This window comes from Oreochromis niloticus, linkage group LG16 (genome assembly GCF_001858045.2).
Source record: "Oreochromis niloticus isolate F11D_XX linkage group LG16, O_niloticus_UMD_NMBU, whole genome shotgun sequence".
Lineage (NCBI taxonomy): Eukaryota > Metazoa > Chordata > Actinopteri > Cichliformes > Cichlidae > Oreochromis > Oreochromis niloticus.
This window is the reverse complement of record NC_031987.2, coordinates 19,017,861-19,035,073: the sequence shown is the minus strand read 5'-3', so window position 1 is coordinate 19,035,073 and position 17,213 is coordinate 19,017,861. Positions and strand designations below refer to the sequence as shown.

Below are 17,213 nucleotides of genomic sequence, written 5' to 3'. Positions count from 1 at the left end.
TCCAGATCTGGGCAGTCTTTCATGCAGTCTGCTGTCAAAGAAGAGGGTGCAAAGCTACAACTGTTGAGTCTGACCGCATATCTAAATGGCCTCTATCAGTGTGAAGCAGCTAACTCTTATGGAATAAAACATGGTCAGCTCTATGTGCATGTGGCATCAGGTGAGATCAGTTTGGATTTAGCTGTGCAGTTTGTCCAAATTTATCTTTTGTTTCTCTTTTTTAGATCTGAGCTTTTGTGGATGTTGTGTCATTTAGATGTTACTCTGTTTTCTTTTTTTGTTTTCTCCTATTGAAAGATATAAACAGAGACTTGAATATCTAGACTATGAGTAAAATTATTCCATATAATTTTCTCTCCATATTTAAGTATTCGCATCATGCCCTAGAAGCTAGAATTCCATGGAGAATAGTTACGTTAAAGAAGTGGTTTGAGTACCCTAGAGATAAGTTAATGAATCGATGAGTGATGCTCCACTCAGTGTAATACGACCAGTTCTTTAAGCTAAGAGCATGTCTTAGCTTGAAGTTCTTTTCATATCAAATTTGTCTCACATTGTTTTCTATGTCAGATCTTGTCTGTTGGAAAACATTTTTCAATGTGTTGGATACAGGTGTCAGGTTAGGGTTGTTTGAATACTGTCCAACTCATTTAAATGTGAAATATAAAACTAAATTCCAATAAACAGAAAACAACTAATCATCTCCTTCTCAATATATTCTTCCTTCTTGTGTCTCTGCAGGAGCATGCTCTGCTGCTTGGGCCTCATTTGGTCTTTTGCTTTCCCTGGATGTCATCGGAGCTACATGGTTCTTTTATAAATCTGGACGTTTTCAAAAGTGCTTACGACAATAACCCTGGATGTACTTAATATGTAGCACTGTACTCCTAATATTAAAGGATATGTACACAATGTACAAATAGCTTTTGAAGTTTTAGTAAATAAAAATAGACCAAGCCTCAATTGCAGGGGGTCAGACAACAATATTTTTTGTTATATATACACACAGTATAAACGTTGTCTGGTTATATTTAGACTGGTGTAATTGTGATTGGACCTGAACCAGAATGATGTCGGGGAAACTATGGGAGCCTTTAGAAAAGCTTGTAATCTGAAAATTACAACATCCTCTTAAAATAATGAATTAAATCTCATGTTCTGGGTCTCTGATGTTTATTTGTATTTTTATTTGAAAACATGTGTTGTATACTTTAGTTTCAGCCATTAAAGTTGATTATTTGCCTCGCAGTACAGATGGACAATGATCCAAAACACACTGAAAAAGAAGCCCAGGAGGTTTTGAAGGTAGCGTATTATTCTGCAGTGACTGACTCAGTCCCTTGATGTCACTCCAACTTGGCTGGATCTTACATCCTGAACACAAAGTTAAAAACAAGAAGAGCCAAGAATAAGAAACTGAAAAGCCTGAGATTAAAGGGCTTGGAAAGGATCAAGAAGAGAAAATCCATTCTCCAATGCTCTCTAAGACTTCTCCCATTGCCTACAAAGGATACAATAAAGTATTCAAACCGAACAGTCTGTTTTATGATTATGTTTATGTTTCTCCATTTACAGTTCAGCTTCATGTAATACAGTAGTTTTGTTCAACGCCTTCAATTAAAATTACGAGTTTTGCACTTGAATTGCTTCAGGAGGGATTCAGGAGCTTTAATTTGGCTTTCTTATCAGCAAGAAGCAAGTACAATAATGTTTACCTCCACCCGACGATTCAACTGGGGAGGCATTAGGTTGCATTGACATTGCTTACCCACTGAAAAATATTGAAAAATGTCCTGTCCACCAATAGTTCCCACATGCATTGGATAAAATTCCTTTCCATGTATACGTTGTTCCAATAGCCTACTTCTCATCAGCATTCTTAGTTCCTCAACACGTGACATGGGCTTTATCAATTGAGGCAGATTCAAACCCAGAATTTGATAGATCAGGTGTTGAGTAGTGTCGTCACTAAACTATCCAGCTATATCACTCATGCACCGCAAATGATTCACAAGTTACTCAATGCCTCCTGAGCAGAAATAAATAAAAAGAGAAACTGTTGGAGAAGCACAGGTAAGCAACATTGCCCCTGATATACTGGCGATAAGCATGCTACATCAGCACTAGTGAATTCCTTTCTATGCGGATTACACAGAAAGCAATCAAACCTATTAAACAATGTAGAAATACCATCTTCTCGGTAAGCACTTTTAAAACAGTAACTCAGGATTTCTTTTCAGCAATTTAAGGCTTTTTTAAGGTGCGATTGAGGAGGGAACCATGGCAACATTAAACGCTGATTTAATATTAATTTTAGTGATTTAGTGGATTTGACATACTGTGCTGTTATCATGTTTCTTTGGACAAGCAGCATATTGCATGGTGATTAGCACTGTGATGCCTCACAGCAAAAGGTCCTTAATTTGACGCCACCATCTAGCTCGGTCTTTTCTGTGTGCAGTTTGCATGTTCTCCACATGTTCACATGGGTTCTCTGCGGGTACTGCAGTTTCTTCCCACAATCTAAAGACATGCACGTGCATGTCTAACTGGACATAAGACACGCACATGCCTTGTTTGGTCCATTATTAACAATGTGAGAATTATATCCTCCTGGCGTATCTCTAGGGGCTATCAGCCCTACTGTGTAGGAAGGTACAAGTTGTCCTGAACAACTGAGAGGTTCAGTGATGTCATTAACAACCATAAAAACAGAGTTCACTGCCTCTGTAGATGAAGGCATAACTCCAGACGCCACCAGAATTTAAGAAGGCTCAGAAGGTTTCTGTACCCTGCAGAGATGAGATAGACTCCTCTCTGGAGGCATTGCAGATGCCTTGCAGTTTTATAACAGTTGTCTGGCTGATCATTGAAATTCATGTTTTCAGTGATTCAGGATCAGAAAACTCTATATGATTTCATTTTCCACTATTTAACCAGGTCAGTCACTCGATCCAGTTCTTCCTGTGACTATTAAACCAACCACCCTCCTCTCAGTTTTTGCTTATGTGATCCATGGCCAGAGCTGGCAATTTCAGAGCTAATCTTCAGTTATGTTTGAATATACATTAAAAAAATAAATAAATAAAAAACTGGCTTCTACTCCATGGCTGCTGGGTGACCTCTCATCTGGGACTCTCTTCAGCTCTTCCCAGGAGGGTGGCACAGATGCCCCTCCGATGATCGTCCTTGGGCTCTTGCACTCTGGGAGCCTCTGGATGTCTGGGGCCTGGATTTCCTCAATGCCTGCTTCATGCCCTGGGGGATGGGGCCATGGCTCCCCACACCCTCTAGCAGATCATTTCATAGATAAACCTTTTGAATACAAGCCCGCTGGTCCACACAGGTGTGCTCACAGGTGTGCACACGTGTATTCGCTGTTCATTGACAAAAACTACACCTTTCTTCGCTGCTACTTCAAAGCACATTGTGTGCTGTCAGTCCTGCGTGCTACACAACAACATTCAATATCTAGTACTATTATTTACAATTCCCCAGTCTGCATGCCAAATATCCTTGGGCAAGATACTAACCCCAAGTTGCCTTCCGATGTGTTCATCGGAGTGTAAATGTAGCTTAGTTTGCACTTGTGTTTAGAAGTGCTTGTATGAGTGGGTGTGAATGAGGCATGTTGTATGCAGTGCTTTGAGTACTCCGGGAGAGTAGAAAAGCGCTATTTAAGAATCAGTCCATTTACTCTTTTTGCTTGTTTTCTCTTTTTTTTCTTACTCTCTCAACAGGTGATCTGGGAGATATTTTCATTTTAAGTGCCCTTTCTTACTGTCCCTCTTCTCCTCTGTTTTTCTTTTTCCTTCCTCTCTTTCTTTCTCCCTTTCCTATCCCCCAGCCATGTCTGTCCTGTCTGTAACAACTGAAAATAAAATAAAATAAAATAAAATAAAATAAAATAAAATAAAATAAAATAAAATAAAATAAAATAAAGGTCGATCAAATGGACCAATACGGCAAGGCCGTGATGATCCACTTGGTAAAGTAAATCCGTTGGGTAACTTTGTTGGCCATCAGACAACAATTCTGATGGCTAAAGAACCAAACGGGACAGGCAAAAAAAAAAAAAAAAGTAACCTTCATAAGCAGTCTTTCTCTTTTTTTAAAATAAGGAGACATCAGCACAGTCAAATGACAGGCAAATGTTATTATAATGCTTGTAGTGTCTAATACAGGCCCTGACTGGGGACACCTGCTAATACACAGAGTAAAGGGTCGCCTCACCATTATAAAGAAAGTAGGTTAAGAAAATAAGGGCATAATATATTTGAAAAATGTTGAAACACAGGGTTGGACGCATTAGGTATTTGGGCATCAGGCACCGGCCCATTTTCATTGTTTAAAATAGTAAATCACTGACACAGTTCCTGTATTTCCAACACACAAACCTCAAAGTAGAAATGACCCTAACTATAACAAATGCTAAAGAAGTGTTAGAGATACAGTTGTTAGATTGTGTTTTCGACCATCTCCCAAGCTGATGTTTCGAGGTGTGTGGCATTTGCACCTGCTAGACCAACCCAAGCCACATTATCATTTCAACTGACATCAGGTATGGGTCCAGCCAGCTTAGCACTTGTTCTGCAGTTGTTTAGAAGTACTTTACTGCCCCCGATCGAGACATATAGATTTTTGCATCACTTACCTGTAAGTGCCGGGAGTGTCTCTTCTCTTTTAGTCTCTGCAGCTGCCTTGTTGACTGTCTGTGGATGCTGCTTCATTCCCCGCCTGAAAAAATCATTCCAGAGGCTAACTGACACTGTTCTAACCAAGACCATCTAAATGTATTACCAGATAGGGCAAAAAGAGAACAACTAAAAAGATGACCTACAGCCCTGTGATGATGCTATGGACAGTACTGAAGTGTAATTCGATAATAACAGTTAAGCTGAAAATCTAGACAGGAGAGAGCCTAATGTATTAGCAGAGAAACACAGTACAGTGCATTTGTGTAAATATCATATAGGAGTGTAGCCTAAACACGAGGGAAAGAATATAAATATTATTAAAGTTATGCATCACTATTTAGAGTAAGCTGAAGGAATGTATCTGTCTCTCTGACCCTCTAATTTGCCCTTTTCTCAGGCCTTGTTTTTGCGGCTCTGCTATCTGTTGTACAAGTACATCGTGTAACTGAACTGCTTTTCTGTTAGAGCGTCACACACAAATCTGTTCCCAGGATAATTCTGGAAGAAGTGTATAAATGAAACACACAGGATTGCCCCAGTGAGCACTCACATAGACACTCATAGTGTTTGCTTTTGCTTCCTTGCAAGTAAAATAACCATGTTGGAACTCGCTACTCTGTCTGTCTCACTTAATAAGAGGATTTCTCTAACAAAGACCAAGAAACCTAATATGCTGTTTTCAGACCAAGGTGATTGTAAGTGAGGCAGTGACAACTCTGAATGTGTTTGAAAGGATTACTCCTTGAAACTAAACCAAGATTTATGGTTATGCCTGACATGACAGGATTCAAACATGTATGAAACATTATTTTGACATCAGTATTTCCTCAGTTCAGGGTTTATACAGTTCTGTGTTTGATTTTTGAATTCTCTGTTACATTTCAGAGGACTCATTCGAGTGTGTAACTGTGAAAGAGGGAGGAACCAAGAGAAGCACATTTAATGCCTTTGTACAGCTTTTTCCTTTTATTCACCCTCACTTCTTAATGGCTTTGTATACCACATATTAAGGTTGGGATGTTTTTTCAGGGGTTTTTTTGTTATATTTTGTTCTTTTTCCTTAGCATCCTTAAAGTTTTCACAGAACTTGAACACCTATAAAAGATAAATGTGCAAACATGTTTGTTTTGCAGTTTAGATGCTAAGAATTGTAATCTCAAGCATTAAAATCAGGACTCCCTTCCTTGGACCCCTACTTGGTGTTTTGTGTTTATGGATTTTTACGTCTTGTTTATACATTATTTTTATATTCTCCATGTGATTTATGTTTCTTAGTATGGTTTTCTTGTGCTTTTGAGTTTATCTATATTTCTAGTTTAGGTTGTTTAGTCCCCTTCACGGTTTTGTCCCGTCTCTGTGTCCTTCCCCCAGTCTCTACCTGTTAAGTCAATCTTGTCTCCATGTTTATTTGCCAGTTTGGCTCCTGAATTATGTCGTTTGCTGTTCCCGTCCCTTGCTCAGTCACCCTGGGTCCTCTCTGTGTTCCCTGTATTTAGTCTGCGTCTTAGTGTGTGTTCCTGGTGTTTTCTGTGTCATTCTGACAGTTTTTTTCATCCTGTGTGCATCATGTTCAGTTTAGTTCCCCCTGTCTCATCTGTTAGATCATGTTTGTGTACACAGGTGTTTCCTCTCCCCCCTGACTCCCTCTCGTATATATTCTCTGTCTCCCTCCGTCCAGTATCGTAATCTCCCTCTGGCCATGTGTCTTCTTGGTATTTTAATTCCTTCTGTTATTCTCACATCTGCCTGCCACACACTGTGTATCCTGACACATAGCTGAAGGCTGTAAACTGGAAAGTGAAGGAGGGAAAATGTTACTGACTGAGACATTGTTGTCAATGTGTCGGTCCACACTGAGTGAACATTGAAAATACACAGAGGTCAAGAAACTAACAATTAAAAAATTAAATTGTGATACCCTGAGGTTCTCGACCAATGTGCTTTGAAGTAAATGTTGTTGATTATTGAACAGCTCACCACAAAAACTGAACATTTTAAAATCCAGATCCATGCACAGGAAGAAACTGTGGTGATTTTTTTTTTTAAATCATTTGTTGTCAAATTGTCAAATGAGTTGGAGTTTAACTTTAAAACTTAAACTAAATCCATTATGTTCACAAACCGACAGTGGAATAAAAAAAAACGTGTTTTTTTTTCGCAAAGCAGTTTTATTTACACTGTAAATTTGATTACGCATAAATTATTTTCACATTAAACTGCACCAGTGTCACTCAGCAGTCCTTGGCTTCTCTTTCTGTACTTCACTGCGGATCCATTAAAAATGAGAAATTCCTGGTAAACGCAGTGTTAGTGTGTTTAAATATTAAGTGTTTCTTTTTTTATCCTAAGTAGCTCTAAAACTACATTAATTGATTTATTCAATGGTTGAGACAGCAAACTCTTCTTCTTCTTTCGACTGGTGTTAATAATGTGACATGACTGAGAGCTTGATGGACCCTGTGGTGAAACTGAAATGTTTTATTGTCTGGTATCTAAACTTGATTCTATCCAGCTTTATTTTTATTGGATACTTGGATCAATGCTCTCAAATCATTAAAACAAAAAAGAAGAAATTTCTCAATATTTTATTCTCTGACTTTGCAGACTGATTTACAAGCCTGTGAACACAGTTAACAGGACTCTGCTTGTAGACACAAAGTTAAAGCACAGCAAACATACCACAGCAGGGCTGGCCCAGAACACAAAGACACTTAACACTGAAATATAAATCATTCATGCATTAAACAAAAGGCAGCAAACTCAGCAGATCAGCCAGTAATAGACAGCTTAGCAAAGAACCCATTTTAAATAATATCTTCTGGCACTTTGTTTCAAGCACTCTGTAACAAAAACACATAATAATATTTTGAATATACAAAAAATGTCAGACAACACAAGAACTGTGATTAAAATCAGAGATATCAGGTCTTATCAAGTGATGAACTAAAATTTGAAATTTTTCATTATATATAATAGAAGCTTTCCTGGAAAGAAAAACACACAATGAAACTCAACTTTATTGAAACAATGTGGGATCATCTTGATACAGAAAAGACAAAAAGGCAGCCAACATCCGAAGAAGAGCGTTGAACGTCCTTCAAGAAGCCTGGAGAATTCCTGTGGTTCTGCTTAAAAATGTATTTGCATCATACTTCTGTTTCATCCCAACATTATTATAGTGGACACAATAACCCACGATCTCTAGGACATGGTTCAGTCGGGTCCCCATGTGATAATATCCAGTCAGAGACATGAGACTATGTCACAGTATTTAAGGACTGTATTTGCTGCCACACATTAAGCACACACTCTGGCTTTCGAGTAAGGATTTGGTTCTGAAATTGGTACAAGTAGGAAATAATATAAACACCCATTTCAATGATTCTTTCACATTCAGTATTAAAGCCAATAACAAAATAAAGTATGATATTAATCATTGGATAGAAGCAGATTATACAACTTGGCATAGACACAGAATTGCAGCTAAATCCCTCATTTCTGGATCAACACTACCCTCTGGTGGACACAAGAATTCATTCAACTGCCACTGAAACATAGGGCTTGTGAGAACAGATGCATGTTACCAGAGTGAATCATAACAGATAACACTTTCTGGTGAACACTACCTCTACACAATAGTTGTGGAACTATGGGACAAAAGTGTTCTCAACCTAGACAAACTTTAATGCTCCTGATACTGAAATTGAAGGACTGCTGTGAAGATTGTTCAGTCTTTTCAATAAATGCTTCTAAGTACTTAAAAAGAACTTTATATTTTATCAATATGTTGTACTTCAGCCCAGCCTGCTTGCTAAAAGTGATGTACAGGAGCTCTTTTTTGAGTTGGTGTTAGTGAGGTGGGAGTGAGGTTTGACTGCTTAAATGAACCCAAATAATTTACCAGTGGATTACACCACGTGTAATGATGGTAAATATGCTATATTTAACTAAATAATTAATTAATACTTTATAACAATCACAAACAGGTGTCATGTGTTTTAGGCTACAGCACTTGGTAACTGTGCAAAAATGCAGTACTTTTGGAAAAAGCCTGTGGAACATCACATGTGTTTAAATGTGGTTTATTTTACCAGGGTGTGGGAGAAACTACCTAAGAGTCTAGGTATTTGGATCTTGCAAGCTTTGAAAGTACTTTGTGGCTTTTTCAAATACTTTGACTCTGTAAAGGTAACAGCAGAAACTTCTTTTTTAAAGGACGCAGCTATTTATAATTCTGGTAATCATATTACAGTAATGTTCACTGGCAGAATTACAGCAACACAGCAGTACTGAGGATGCTGGAAGCACTACGGTTTTGCACTAATGAACAGTTTGAGTCTATTTTAAATGTATATAGGTAACACATTATTATTAATAATAATAATAATAATACATTTTATTTGAAAGCGCCTTTCAAAACACTCAAGGTCACTGTACACAGTAGAGTAAAAAGCAACATTATTAGTAAGCTTTACTTGAAACTATGCACAGCTTGAAAGTCTACACACAGCCTGACCACAGTAACAGCCAGAAACACGTTCACAAAGAGGTACTGTTTAAGAACTCTTGGGCGGGACATTTGTTCACGTTTGATGTGCCAGAGGAATGTTGGCAGTTTCCTTCTCAGTCTAAAAACCGTTGTATTTGCACCAAAGCATGTGAAAGTGTGTGATACTGTGTCGTCTGGTGCTGCTGACTGTGCTCCTGAGTGGAGGTATGATGGTATGTAGAGGTTTTAGGGGGTTCTTTTTCTTATGCATATGCTGATAATCATGTAAAGATATAGATACATATAAATTAACCCGTCATGTATTGCCCACATATTACCAGCCAATAAGTAAACGTTGAGCACTTACTTTAACCAGACTAACTAAACTAACTGAAAGGAGGATGCATACAGCATTTTTTCACTTACTTCAAGTGAAGTAAATAAAAGTCAGTTCGAGGTAAGTCAACATAATCTTGACAATAAACATCTCTTCCTGTGACACAAACGTCCTTCATCCCTCAGGGTCACACAAAGGGCTCTACAACAGTCCACAGCTGCAGAATGTACAGATTGCCAGAAACATTTGATGTGAGAACTGAAATTGTTTTCCAGTAATAAACCTCCACAGACTCTCTCATGCTTGACGAGTGGTGCTCCTTACTGGAGTTTATTATTGATCAAAAAAATGTTATTATTATTTTTTTTAAAGATAACCAAGACAACCAAAAAGTAACCCATTCATATCCATGGAAACTTTTCACCATGTTAATACCTTGTTTTAAATCTAGAGGCTAAGCCTATAATACAATTACCTGCATAAGTCTGATTTTGGCCTATCTGGGTAACTTCAGGGTTAACACTGGATTTTCTGGTTCACTGCTTACTGCTATAGCTTGCTAACTGGTAACTTATGCTCTAACTGAACAATCGATTATGCAGAAAATAACCTCACAATTCTTAAAATATCTCTTGGACCCCTGTGCACGACAGTGGGAAGGTGTAATTTTTTTATTTATTTTTTTAATACTGTGTAATATCTTAGTGTTTCTCTGATTTTATTCCTTTTCTTTTTCTATTGGCAGCAAAAAAAAAATGTATAACAAATTTCAAATGGTTTATTAAATTCATTTAGATACTTAACAAATGTCATAATATGATATTGATTCTCTGCTGGCAGAATAGATTTGATGAATGTGTTATGGTCGTGAGCCTGTGGACTCAGTGGTTTTGGTTTTGATTATTATCTTATGTTTCAAGTTAATTCCTGTTAGGATTATCTTGTTTTTAGGGTTTGGCATCTGTTTTTTGATTTTGAGCTCCTTTTGTTCTGTGTCTCTGTGCCTGGTCCAACATCTCTGTGTTCCCTCCCTGTTGCCATGTCTGATGTCTTAGTGTTAAGGTAATGTCTGTGTATACCTGTTGAATTTCCCGTTTTACTTTGATAATCTCTGTCCTGTGTCCAGTGTTCAATTCAATTCAATTTTATTTATATAGCGCCGAAACACAACAACAGTCGCCTCAAGGAGCTTTATATAAGTGTGTCTGGTTTTGCTCCCCCTTGTCTCGTCGGCTCTGATTTCTCTCAATCCCTTTCCCCTCCTGTCTCCCATTACCTGATTACTCCAGTGTGTATTTAAGTCTTTTTTTCTACTTGTTATTGGTCTGTCTTCTGTGTAGCTTTCTGCATGTCACCCTCAATGTCATCTTTGCCTGTCATTCCCTGTGTTCTATCTGCGTTTCAGGTTTGTTTAGTTAGTCTTTCCAGTTTAGGTTTTGCAGTGTAGCAGCTCTTATGTTCAGCTCTTGTTTGTAGTTTGTGTTCCCCCTCTGTAAAAAAGTTATATCATAACAAATCCTACATCTGTGCTTGCACTTGGGTCCTTCTCTCCACTTCACACAACTAACGTCGCAGCCGCGACAGAATTCAAGTTGTTAAGCTGTACCTTACTGAAACCACAGGGATGGTTGCAGATCAATTTGGTGATTTAGAAAGTCATTAAATATTGTTTTATTGTTTGTTTGTGTCTCTTTTGCACTCTAGGAATCACAGATCAATCAGACAATCACTCAAATTAATTTCACAAGCTCAAGTGATTTCCACATCTTCTTCATTAGTGAGCTTTGATGTTTGAATGATTCCAGTTTAAAGTTACGAAGCTCTAATGTGCATCCATCAACAGCAGTGAGAGCACGCACTATTAACTGCTATTAAAATGTTTATTGCTTGTGCTAAATCACCAGATTAACTGAGCAATTTGCTGACAACAACTGAAGGTGAGATTCGAGCTATACACAAGAGGTAATTGGGGAGAGGGTAAGAAAAAAACAAATAAACACCTGAAGCTACTTCAAAACATGGCAAAGGAAGCAAAACTATAAATATACCAAAATTTAAACAGGAAGCAAAGCATAACTAAACAAGGAAACAAGATATTAAACGGGAATGGAGGCACTGAAAGGTTAAAGGCAAACACAGAACCCAGACTAACAGAGGGTCCGAGAGGGTACAGGAGGAACTGAAAGAAAACTGAAAGACAACAAGCTCCAGAAAATCCTCAATAACTAAAACTCACAAGAACTAAAGACATAGTATGCAAAAGAATATCATAGAGATCAACATAAAGCAGCAAAGCAAAGAATAAAAAATGTAAAAAGAACCCAATCATAAATTATACTGAAAAAATAAAGAGCTAGAAACTCAAAATACTGAGTCAAACACCCAGGGACTGTGACAGTTTTATGCCTCCCTGTGTTTCTGTAAGTCTCTGAACTGTTTGTAGGTTGAACAGTTCCATTAATGCAGCAAATCAATTCACACTTGTCAAGAGATGTATTCTAAGACACTCCTTCAGCTTTCAATCAGAGAGGAGAAACACACAGTTTTTAACTTGCAGCAAGGGCAGCCACAGAGTACTCGCACAGAAGTGAGGGCTCTGAGACTGCCCTGGTCTTTATTTATACATCAGTGGGTGTTTGTTCCTTACATTGGACTGTGGATGTTTAGGTGTGTGTGTGTGTGTGTGTGTGTGTGTGTGTGTGTGTGTGTGTGTGTGTGTGTGTGTGTGTGTGTGTGACCCCATAAACGACTTCCCTAAACCTGCTGGTCTGGAAAATCCAACAGTTCATCTAAACAAAATGCACTTAGCCTAAAACAGACATAGATACGTTTATCCTATCATAAAACAATAAGACAAGGTACGACCTCTCCCATGCTCCCAGAGTGTGGGTGTGAAAACCAGAACACCCTGGAAATGCACACAAAGCCTACTAAAGATCACACATCCTATCACTACACAATCGATTATACACCTCTAAGCATTTATGGAAACTTATATCATTAAAAGCTTATACTGACTACTAAGTACAATTTTCCATTGACAACACTTAAGCTTGATTACTTTCTCAGTTAGAATTTCAATGCTTCATATATGTGTGAAATTTGTGAATTTGCCTTTATGTGATAATTTCTCACATTAGCTGAGAGCCAATCGTCCACACCATTGAGTTGTTTATTTTTTATTCTTATTTTCCAATCTGCTGTGAAAATTCAAGTCATGATAAAGGTGTGCTTGTTGTGTCAGTAGCTGGACCATAGAATATAATCCAGCTAATCCTGTTTTTAGCAATACAGGCATGACTTTCAACTGCCTATGACCAGTTTACTTATCCCTACAAGAGCAAAGTGGGCTTTATTTTTATATTTGTTTTATGAAGAATGTGCCAAACCTGTGAAATAAGACAATCAAACTTGGTGTGTAAGATCTGTGGCATTGTCGTTTAGCTCCATCTAAGATGCAATGGATGACACAGGTTTGATACATCAAGCAATTTCTAATGAAATTCCAGCCTCTCCCTCAAGAGTTTTTGAGGAGGCCAGACGCAAGTAAACTTGTACTTTAGTGTTTAAACCTGTAAATCTTCTTGGGTCCCCTGTTTCTGCTTTTCCTAGTTCCTCTCTTTAATAGTGTTTCTCTTTACAGCTCTGCAGGTGATTGGTGGAAGTGTGACAGTAGTTCAGGGAGGTACTGCTATCTTACCGTGTCAAGTCACTGATACCAGAGATGACCTGACACAGATTACCTGGCAGAGAAGGACAAGAGAAAAACCTCACAATGACAATTTTATTACTACCCAACCCAGAAATGCACTACAGTTTGTCAATGGACGTGATGGTCGATTTAAATATGTCGTAATTTTTAATGACAAAAATGGAACTCTCCAGTTATCCAATGTTACCCTGAAGGATGAAGGCAGCTACACATGCATCTTCACCTTGTTTTTCAGTGGAAATCAGAAGATTGAGATACCTCTAAACTTGTTTACTATGAAAAACAAACAAACATATTCTGAGTGTTTGTATGTGAGACAGAGAATTACTTTCACCATCCTGCTTGCATGTTGATTTATGTTAGTGGTGGCTCACTGGTGCTTTGGCAGACAAAGTGAGGATGACAAACTCAGCCAAAAGGTGATGCTACTGAGCTGAAGACATCAAAACTTCCTCAGGCACTCAGTGCACTTTATTAAATCTTATCTCACCATGAGGTATTTTTTTTAATCTAATGAATAAATATATTTGTTTATAAAAGTAATCTTTATACTTTCACTTATTTTTACAAAACCCTGCATCGGTATTGTTAACAAAAAAGACACACGCTATCAAAATTCTGTAAACACCTTTGTCAGCATACTTCTCTTTGTTGAGGAGTGTTGTGACATTTAGTGTCACTCAGTTACAATGGTCAAAAAATCAATATTAAAATAAAAACATAAAAAATTAAAATTTATTAAAAAATTAAAATTAAAAAATTAAAACAAATGTATTTTTATTCAGTCATCAATTTTAGTTGTTTGTGGTTTGAATGATGCAGAACCAGCGATTGATTCATTTTAAGATCGCAGAAATATAAAACACCTGGGAGTTTATTTTGGACTCAAAAATAAGTAACACAACAGTAATATTTATTGAGGTCAATATACCTCAAATTTAGAGCTTCAAGCTATTAATGTATGTACATGAAAACCATGAATATAGGCCTGACATTAGAGGATAATGACTAGAGGAAAATGTAATGAGAAACAGCATCCTGTGCTTCAAAATCTCAAACAGAAAGGGAACCAAGTGAATGTAAACATGAAGGTCCTAATAAACAGAGCCGTGCCAGCAGTAAAAGAATTGTTTAATAGCTTTGGAACGAAATGGAAAAGTAACCAGAATTTACTAAAACATATCTGATAGTATTTACTTTCGTACTTTTGATAGCATTAATATTTCCTTGGTTCAAGATGAACACATTTCTCACTATATTTTTTGCAGTCTCTCCTACAGAAGTGAACAGTTCAGTGGACTGAGAGGACTCATCTGAGTGTGAGACAGAAGCAAACTCAAATTTTAATTTCAGCGCTCAAGGCATTTTTTTTTTAAATCACTCTGCTCCCATCTGATTTACAGTTTGGTAGCAGAGTTGGGTGTGGAGTAAAGTGTTGTGATGTGCATCAACAGACTTTTGCTCATCTGCTGGGACACTGAGTCCTGCTGGAGTCCATCACCCACTGGGAATTGTTCTGACTTACTACCACCAATGCAGAACAAGCCTGCCACTGTGGCTGTACAGCAGTCAAGTGGCTCATAATAATGGCCACATACCTAGCATTGTCAAAGCAACCCAAATGTTCGCGGGGGGGCGCGAACATTTTTCTTGTGAAAAAGGGGGGCCTGGCAAAAAAAGTTTGGGAACCACTGGTCTAACACATATGGAAGGAAACTCTGTCAGCTCTATGTGCACGTGGCATCAGGTGAGGTCAGCTTGGACTGAGCTGTGCAGTTTGTCCAAATCTTTTTTGAAATTGTTTGATTTTTTTGCTGCTGTTGTGTCATTCAGATGTTTCTCTGTTTTATTTTCTTGTGTTCTTCTATCAAAGGAGAACAAAAGAAAGAGACACAGAGACTTGAACATCTAGAATTGGACTCTCCCTATTTAGGAATTTGCCTCATGCCCAAATGAGAGGTTAGACTTTGTTGGAGAGCAGTTACTTTAAAGTAGTGGTTAAGTTACCCTATGGCCAAATTAAAGCGTGCATGAGTGATGCAACACCCAGTACATTACAACCAGTTCAACCACTTGATGTATGGAAAGTATCTTAGCTTGTGGTTCTTTCCAAATAACAAATGTGTCTCACTTGCTTTCCTACCTCAGATCTCGTCAGTAATGATGGGAAGTCTTTTCTCTTTTCAGAGAGCCGGCTCTTGTGGCACGACTCCCAAAGAAGTGCCAGCTCTTTTGGCTCCCAAATGGCTTTCGCTCATGACATATCACTGCTTGTCAGTACATGAAAGTTTTTGAATGTTTTACAGACAGGTGATGCATGATGTTTAAGTACTGTCTGAGTCATCTGTTTGAGTAATATATTATCTATATTTAAGCTTTTGCTGTGTTGTGTCATTCAGATGTGATTCTGTTTTCTTTTCTTTGGACTTCTATCAAAGAAAACAAATAAAAACCTGAAAATCTACACACAAAAAATGACTCTCCCTATGGAGGTATTCCAGCAATGCCCAGATAAAAAGTTAGAAATCCACTACTTGTCCTAGCCTGTCAAAGGTTCTTTTTATAGTCATAGTTAATCCCATTTATTTTTGTACCTTTGAGCAAGGTTTGAATGCAAACTATAAATTGAATAGAATTGATTCACCTTTGAATAGCACTGCATGCAGAGAGTTTAATTAGCCATATATTATGAAGAGGAAGTTCACCTGAGTTACAGGTCTTCCGGTTGTAAAACTAGATGGTCTGTTCACAGACCTGCAGCTTGATTGTCATTTTCCTGAGAACACCAGAATTGGTGGGTCTGCTACTGGCGCCTGAACCATGATTTTCTTTCTCAGTCTTTATTGCTGGTGCAGTGGGGCCTGGGTTAGGCAACAGGCAATTCCTGGGTGACAAAAGCACTGATTTTGTGTGTGTTCCCTAACCTCCACTCTTTAATGTTTTGAATTGTTGTTTGTATATATTGTTTATTGTTTATTTCTTCTTTTCTGGCTGATATGTTGTGTGTTTTGCATTGCTGCGTTTGAGAGAATCCATCGACCAGAACCAAATTTCTGGTATGCGTTTCCACATATACTTGGCCATAAATTTGATTCTGATTCTGTGCATTTGACACCACCAAATGGTCCACATAGTCTGGTAGCAGTTTAAAGGACACTACCCACCATCTCATCAGAAGCATGTCTTATCTCATCCTACCAGTAGAGAGTGAGAGTTAAAACTAGAGAAATAAAACCAGTCAGTCTTGTTGGGGGTCGTCGTGTTGCCTCTCCAGTGCAATTGTTGCCACTTTTATTTTAACCAAAGCAGGTGAAGTGGATTAACAGTGGTTCATGCTTCCTAACTGGACAGATTGATATGTCTGAAGTTTGGCTGACTTTCTGTTATACACTATTCTTCAGTCCCTTTCTTTTATTTATTTATTTGGTCTGAAACAGAGTATTTTCATCTGAATGAGTAATGATGAGTGATGGGAAATGTTTAGTAATATGAATGAAATGAAATGTTTCACATGATCTATTACATTCTATTACATTTAGGGATTTTTTTATTTTTATTTAATTGTTAAACATCATGTAGAGCAGTGCTGGAACCAGAGAGAAAGTAAATCTATGACTATGTTGTACTGTAATTTGAATACATTAGTACCCCCTCCCTAACTTTTTAAAACAAAACTAAATAAAATGATAGAAAGTCTGTACAATAATATGTAGCGAGTAAAAATGTGCAACCAAAGAGGAATAATTCACAAGCCAAAATCCTGTGATGGGAAAAAAATACAGCCGGCCCTTTTTTTCGTAAAAACAAAGTTGTCAGGTCTGTGATCCAAAGTAATTAAATGCTAAATGGCCTGTATTTATATAGCGCTTTACACATCCAGTCATCCACCCATTCACACACACATTCACACACTGGTGATGGCAAGCTACATTGGAGCCACAGCCACCCTGGGGCACACTGACAGAGGCGATTAAATTA

The 17,213-nt window shown here is 37.8% G+C and overlaps 1 protein-coding gene across 2 annotated transcripts in view; it reads left to right on the top strand.

Moving 5' to 3' along the window:
* Window positions 1-17,213, top strand: part of LOC102079940 (poliovirus receptor) — an 80,064-nt gene that overhangs the window by 4,995 nt on the left and 57,856 nt on the right. Inside the window, exons 5-6 of one of the 2 annotated variants that reach the window (XM_019352641.2) lie at window positions 6-160; window positions 742-1,558. The exons of the other annotated variant lie outside the window; for it this stretch is intronic. Of the exons in view, the coding sequence (XP_019208186.1) occupies window positions 6-160; window positions 742-854 (268 nt within the window). The 3' untranslated portion in view covers window positions 855-1,558. Of the gene's footprint in view, window positions 1-5; window positions 161-741; window positions 1,559-17,213 lie in introns of those variants that run through there. 2 annotated transcript variants of the gene reach the window in all.